The 6,137-nt window shown below is 35.5% G+C and overlaps 1 protein-coding gene across 2 annotated transcripts; it reads right to left on the reverse strand.

The window, feature by feature from the left end:
• Nucleotides 1-246: 246 nt before the first annotated feature.
• Nucleotides 247-5,433, reverse strand: LOC119787013 (CD209 antigen-like protein E). 2 transcript variants are annotated; one of them, XM_038290635.1, is made up of 6 exons: nt 5,258-5,433; nt 4,877-4,972; nt 2,473-2,517; nt 1,655-1,797; nt 1,375-1,475; nt 247-1,212 (listed from the first exon to the last, which is right to left on the reverse strand). In XM_038290635.1, exons 1-6 carry the CDS (start codon nt 5,364-5,366, stop codon nt 1,065-1,067), a joined length of 642 nt encoding a protein of 213 aa, XP_038146563.1. In that variant the 5' UTR covers nt 5,367-5,433; the 3' UTR covers nt 247-1,064. The 2 variants fall into 2 exon arrangements, with proteins under 2 accessions (XP_038146563.1, XP_038146562.1); XM_038290634.1 differs by lacking the exons at nt 4,877-4,972; nt 5,258-5,433 and adding exons at nt 3,074-3,169; nt 3,455-3,630.
• Nucleotides 5,434-6,137: the final 704 nt, after the last annotated feature.

Here is a 6,137-nt window from a genome sequence, read left to right on the forward strand (position 1 = left end):
ATCCTGGAGGCATCAGCTGCTGTCAACGACTTCAGTAATAGATGATAGAGTTGGGCCTGTGGTTCAGTGTTTAGCCCTGTTTCTCTCCTGAACATAAGTAAGGGCTTAACTTCTACTTTGACAAAGTGAATGTGTTCTCTTTCATTCTTCTTGATACAACAATAGGCTCAGAGCTCATTTGCTTAACTGTTTCTTTCCTAAACAGAGACACCAAAAACAAAGACATTTTTATTTGTATGTACTTTATTTTAAGGTTACCTTTATAAATTAGGTTGGCTTAGACTCTTTCATGACAAAAAAAAAAACACAGTTAATTTCAAACACAAATTATAGTACAATGACAAAACAATAACAAATGTTACAAAGTTAAGAATTCAAATAACAATAACAAGCAATTACTGTGTTATCAATATTTGCTGTTGAACAATAGAGGTAACAGAAAAATAGATATGTTGTGTTTGTTTGCAGTCTCTGGTGAGATTCCTGCAGTACACATCATTCTTGCATGTGTGTGCCCCCAATGTACTAATTGTAATACATGAATTCAGATTTTAAATATAAGTTTTTCAAATGTACTTTTTGATTATTTTTTTTATGTTGGCAAACAAGGTAAATTAACTCTCACATCCAGTACTGGTTATTTTCCAATTAACAAAAATATTACTCATTACTTTCATATGACTATTTGCTCTTTCAGAGTAAATTATGCATGAGTCATTGTTTGAAGTGTTGGCCTAGAGGTAAGAGCAGTGTGCTTTTGCTCTAAGAAGGTTACCAGTAGAAGTACCCAGTTCTATTCCCTTAACCCCATACTGCTCCCCTGTGCGCCACATAAATGCAGCCCACTGCTCCCCAAGGGGATAGGTTAAATGCAGAGGCAAATTGCTCAATGGTGAGATTAATAAAGTTAAATTATTATTATTATATGACACCCTATTCCTCAGTTAAAATCTAAAGTCAATTTTTCAGCATAGAACTGAAAGCAGCTTTCTTCATCAACGATTGAACTTGGAGTTCAGTTAACTTCACATCTGTTTCACCTTTCTCTGGCTTGAATTGTTTCTTTACAAAGCTGCTTCTTTCTCACAGATCCAAAAGTTTTGATCTTCACATGGTATATCATTCCAGCTGTTTTGACGATCAAAGAACCTTATCTCCACACAGTTTTCATTTCTGCCTTCGTAACCGTTTGGCTCTCCAGGTCCCCAATAGCTGAAACCCAAAAGGACAAAACAATCTACCACATCAATTATTTACTATCCAACCATTTCTGTGATTTAAAATATTATTTAACATCCATGCACTTATTTCGAATATTCATTAGGCTGTAAATGTCATATTTTTTCTTAAAGCAGAAAAAAGAAAAACAAAAACCTTTTTGTCAGTGGAGTCCCATCCACCCATGTCCACTGTCCTGTTCTGGACACATTATGAACTCCAATCCATGTGAGTCTGTGAAACTGTCTTGTAAAATCCTTAAAAAAGAGAAAAAAAAATTATATATATATATATATATATATATATATATATATATATATATATATATATATATATATATATATATATATATATATATATATATATATATATATATATATATATATATATATATATATATATATATATGCTCATATTTGCCTATGCATATATTTACCTGTTCCTCTTCGGTGTTTATAATCACCAGATCTGCACTTTGTTCCTGACAAAACTTTCTACTTTCTTGCCAAGACTTCTTGGTGGAAGAAATAAAATAAAAACTGGTATGAAAATACACCCATCCTTGTTTGATATACTTTCCTGTTGGATAAAGAAAAGCTTTTCAGTCTCATGTAATTCACAGTTTTCAACATAATTTGTAATAGAAATATTGTAAAGCTTTTAGTTCATAAATACCTTCTAAAGTGCATCAACAAGAAGTGCTATGATAACAACTTATTATAGATTTATTCTTTTCTATTGCATATTTCAAAGAGGTAGTCAGGTGTTTTATGATGCATTATGGTCTCTTTTAAGGCTTACTAAGTCCTCAAAATTAAAGAATATTGTGAATTATTTTGCTGAGTAAAATAAAATGCATTTACCAGCATCAGAATAATGTTTTTCTCTTACAGAATTTCAGCTCCATATAATGTTCGCGTATTATGAAAATCTGCTGGAAAACTCAATTTATCATGAAATGTTATTTAGGTCCATTCAAAGTCTAAATTGAGACCTTTTAAAAAGCCTTGGCAAGAGGAGTAAAATTGGGTTAAAGGTCAGATCTTAAGGGACTAATATGCCTTACAAGAGCCTGAAAGCTCTTGCATAGTTTATGATCATGTTGTAACACTATAACCATCAGATATATACAGGAAGATCATTCAGTGATGATTCTTTCTTACAGATATTTCATAAACTGTTTATGGTCTCATGTCTGAAGTCTATAAATAAGTGTTCCCCATAATGAGCTTGCTTTGGTCCTTATGCACTTACCAGTGAGAAATCTTTGCTGGTCTGTGTCATTTCTGCGAACAGCCGCTGTTGGTGATGGCAGAATAAGAGATTTCACTAACACAGTATAAAAATAATCAACACTCAGTCCACCAATAGTGGAAAGTGATGTCATCTTAGGGAGGTTGTTATTATTTTAAGGAAAAAAGCATGAGCAAAGTGGAAAACCCCAAAACCCCCTCCTTTTTTTTTACATACTTCCTCTGACATTTCACAACTTTCACAACAGTTAACCAGCCTAATCCAGAAACTGATAGAAATCAATGATTATTACCAGTCCATAACATAACATTTTTGGTCCAATATCTATGATTTTTTAAAAATCACCTGTAAAGGAAACATTTCAGGTGATCAATACTTTAAAGCCTATGTTGAAATATATCAGAAATTGAGCCTGTTTGAGCAGCAGCTTAGCTGCAGGTTTTTTCGTCATATGTCTTTCTGATAAAGAATCCTGATAAAACAAATCTGTAATTTATTTGGTCTAAAGCAAACAATTCATTACTTGTATTTTCTAGTTTACTTATTCAAACTTGTTGTCTCCAGAGCTCTGCTTTCATACTGAGAAAGGTATGAAACTCACAGGGAGTCAGGCGGAGTGAAACGTTAAGAGCAGCTTGCACGATGCAAAGGAGTCCAAATCCAACACCAACCAGTGTGAATAACCTTCTCCTTGGATCTAGAACAACAGTAAATCTTTAGCATTTTATGGCAGTATTTTTCCTTTTCAACATTTTTCAGTGTTGCTGTTTTCAGCAAAGCTTGACACATGACACCAAGTCAAGCTGAACAGAAATTTAGTTTAATTATCTGATAAGTATAATAAAAAGATTCACAAAATAAAATGTCCTATTTTGCTTATAGCTTATCATCATTACAAAAGTTATTGAATTATACAAAATAACCATTAAAAAGAAATTAGACAAGTCTAAAAATCACATGCTGGTAATAGTTTTAGTCTTACCTGGTAAAGCAAGGTTCCTTCCATTAGTATGCATTCTTACCGAAGACTCCTGTAGATTCACATAATCCATGTTGACCTCAGCTAGCTCTCTATTAACAAGTCTTGCCATGTTACCTTCAGACCACCACAGTGGTGATGGGCAAGAAATGGTTTTTGCATAACAATGACTTGCAACCCTTCTTCTCCTTTTAACTCTTCTTCTCCTTTTAGTTTTCAATGTAGCAACACACATTTTTACTTCCTCTTTGTGAAATTTTACCTCATTTATTCCATAAAAAGTATAAAGTCAGAAAAAATAGTACTTCAATGCTCTGGTTTGTAAGGCGGAGGAAATGCATATGTCATGATGATCTTTCTTTTTCCATAAGGATTTTCTTCAATTGTTTATGCCCACACATCTGTGGGGAGGGGCGACCTAGTGGTTAGGGCATAGACCTTGGAATCCTGACAGCCCACTGCTCCCCAAGGGAATGTGTTAAATGCAGAGGTAAATTTCTCCAATGTGAGATCAATACTGCTGTTGTATTTGCTTTTTGTGCACTCTGCTTTTTTCAGTTTGTCAGTAAAAAAAAGCCCTTCATGCATCATTACATGAACAACATTAAAAGTCCAGAGGTATGATACTTTACTTGTGCGCTGGGCATGAACCAAAAAATCTATGTGGCTAAGCCACTTCACACCTCTTGGCCAAGTTGTGCAAAAAGAAAATGCCAAGGTCCAGTGGATAGTCATCTGCACCCTGAAGAGCAGTAAGGATGATGGTGAACTTGAGGTAATTGGACAACTGGAACTTTAAGATAAATCAGACTGGTCTTTCTTGGTTTGCAAGTTACTTCTAGTCAGAAGAGGGGAAATTGTTGATTTGTGGTTTCGGTACCTTGTGGGAGTCTTCAAGGTAATTCAGGTTCCTGAGGGAGATCTTGACTGAGTGAGATGTGGAGGCTGGGTGGAGGGTAAGTTCAGGCGTGGAGGAGAAAAGAGGAGCGAGTCGACTCCCAGCAGATATCCAGGAAAGGTTAATGAATAATCTGCAGAGATGAAGAAAGGACTTACGTAGGCACCAGCGGGTAACTATCAACAGCTACAAGAAGGAACAATCCAAAAGCCAGGTCTTGTATCTTCATAGGGAAACTTACAAGGTATCACAAGAAATCACCTGAGAGAGAGGGGCAACAATAATCGATTATTGGAAGGTCTTCTGATGGCAAACAGAGAGCAAACTCAGAGGGCTCAGAATACCATTACTGCTGCAGCTGCAGGTTTTTTCGTCATATGTCTTTCTGATAAAGAATCCTGATAAAACAAATCTGTAATTTATTTGGTCTAAAGCAAACAATTCATTACTTGTATTTTCTAGTTTACTTATTCAAACTTGTTGTCTCCAGAGCTCTGCTTTCATACTGAGAAAGGTATGAAACTCACAGAGAGTCAGGCGGAGTGAAACGTTAAGAGCAGCTTGCACGATGCAAAGGAGTCCAAATCCAACACCAACCAGTGTGAATAACCTTCTCCTTGGATCTAGAACAACAGTAAATCTTTAGCATTTTATGGCAGTATTTTTCCTTTTCAACATTTTTCAGTGTTGCTGTTTTCAGCAAAGCTTGACACATGACACCAAGTCAAGCTGAACAGAAATTTAGTTTAATTATCTGATAAGTATAATAAAAAGATTCACAAAATAAAATGTCCTATTTTGCTTATAGCTTATCATCATTACAAAAGTTATTGAATTATACAAAATAACCATTAAAAAGAAATTAGACAAGTCTAAAAATCACATGCTGGTAATAGTTTTAGTCTTACCTGGTAAAGCAAGGTTCCTTCCATTAGTATGCATTCTTACCGAAGACTCCTGTAGATTCACATAATCCATGTTGACCTCAGCTAGCTCTCTATTAACAAGTCTTGCCATGTTACCTTCAGACCACCACAGTGGTGATGGGCAAGAAATGGTTTTTGCATAACAATGACTTGCAACCCTTCTTCTCCTTTTAACTCTTCTTCTCCTTTTAGTTTTCAATGTAGCAACACACATTTTTACTTCCTCTTTGTGAAATTTTACCTCATTTATTCCATAAAAAGTATAAAGTCAGAAAAAATAGTACTTCAATGCTCTGGTTTGTAAGGCGGAGGAAATGCATATGTCATGATGATCTTTCTTTTTCCATAAGGATTTTCTTCAATTGTTTATGCCCACACATCTGTGGGGAGGGGCGACCTAGTGGTTAGGGCATAGACCTTGGAATCCTGACAGCCCACTGCTCCCCAAGGGAATGTGTTAAATGCAGAGGTAAATTTCTCCAATGTGAGATCAATACTGCTGTTGTATTTGCTTTTTGTGCACTCTGCTTTTTTCAGTTTGTCAGTAAAAAAAAGCCCTTCATGCATCATTACATGAACAACATTAAAAGTCCAGAGGTATGATACTTTACTTGTGCGCTGGGCATGAACCAAAAAATCTATGTGGCTAAGCCACTTCACACCTCTTGGCCAAGTTGTGCAAAAAGAAAATGCCAAGGTCCAGTGGATAGTCATCTGCACCCTGAAGAGCAGTAAGGATGATGGTGAACTTGAGGTAATTGGACAACTGGAACTTTAAGATAAATCAGACTGGTCTTTCTTGGTTTGCAAGTTACTTCTAGTCAGAAGAGGGGAAATTGTTGATTTGTGGTTTCGGTACCTT

The sequence above is a fragment of the Cyprinodon tularosa genome, unplaced genomic scaffold (assembly GCF_016077235.1).
Source record: "Cyprinodon tularosa strain WSP-4 unplaced genomic scaffold, ASM1607723v1 ctg285, whole genome shotgun sequence".
Taxonomy (NCBI): Eukaryota; Metazoa; Chordata; class Actinopteri; order Cyprinodontiformes; family Cyprinodontidae; genus Cyprinodon; species Cyprinodon tularosa.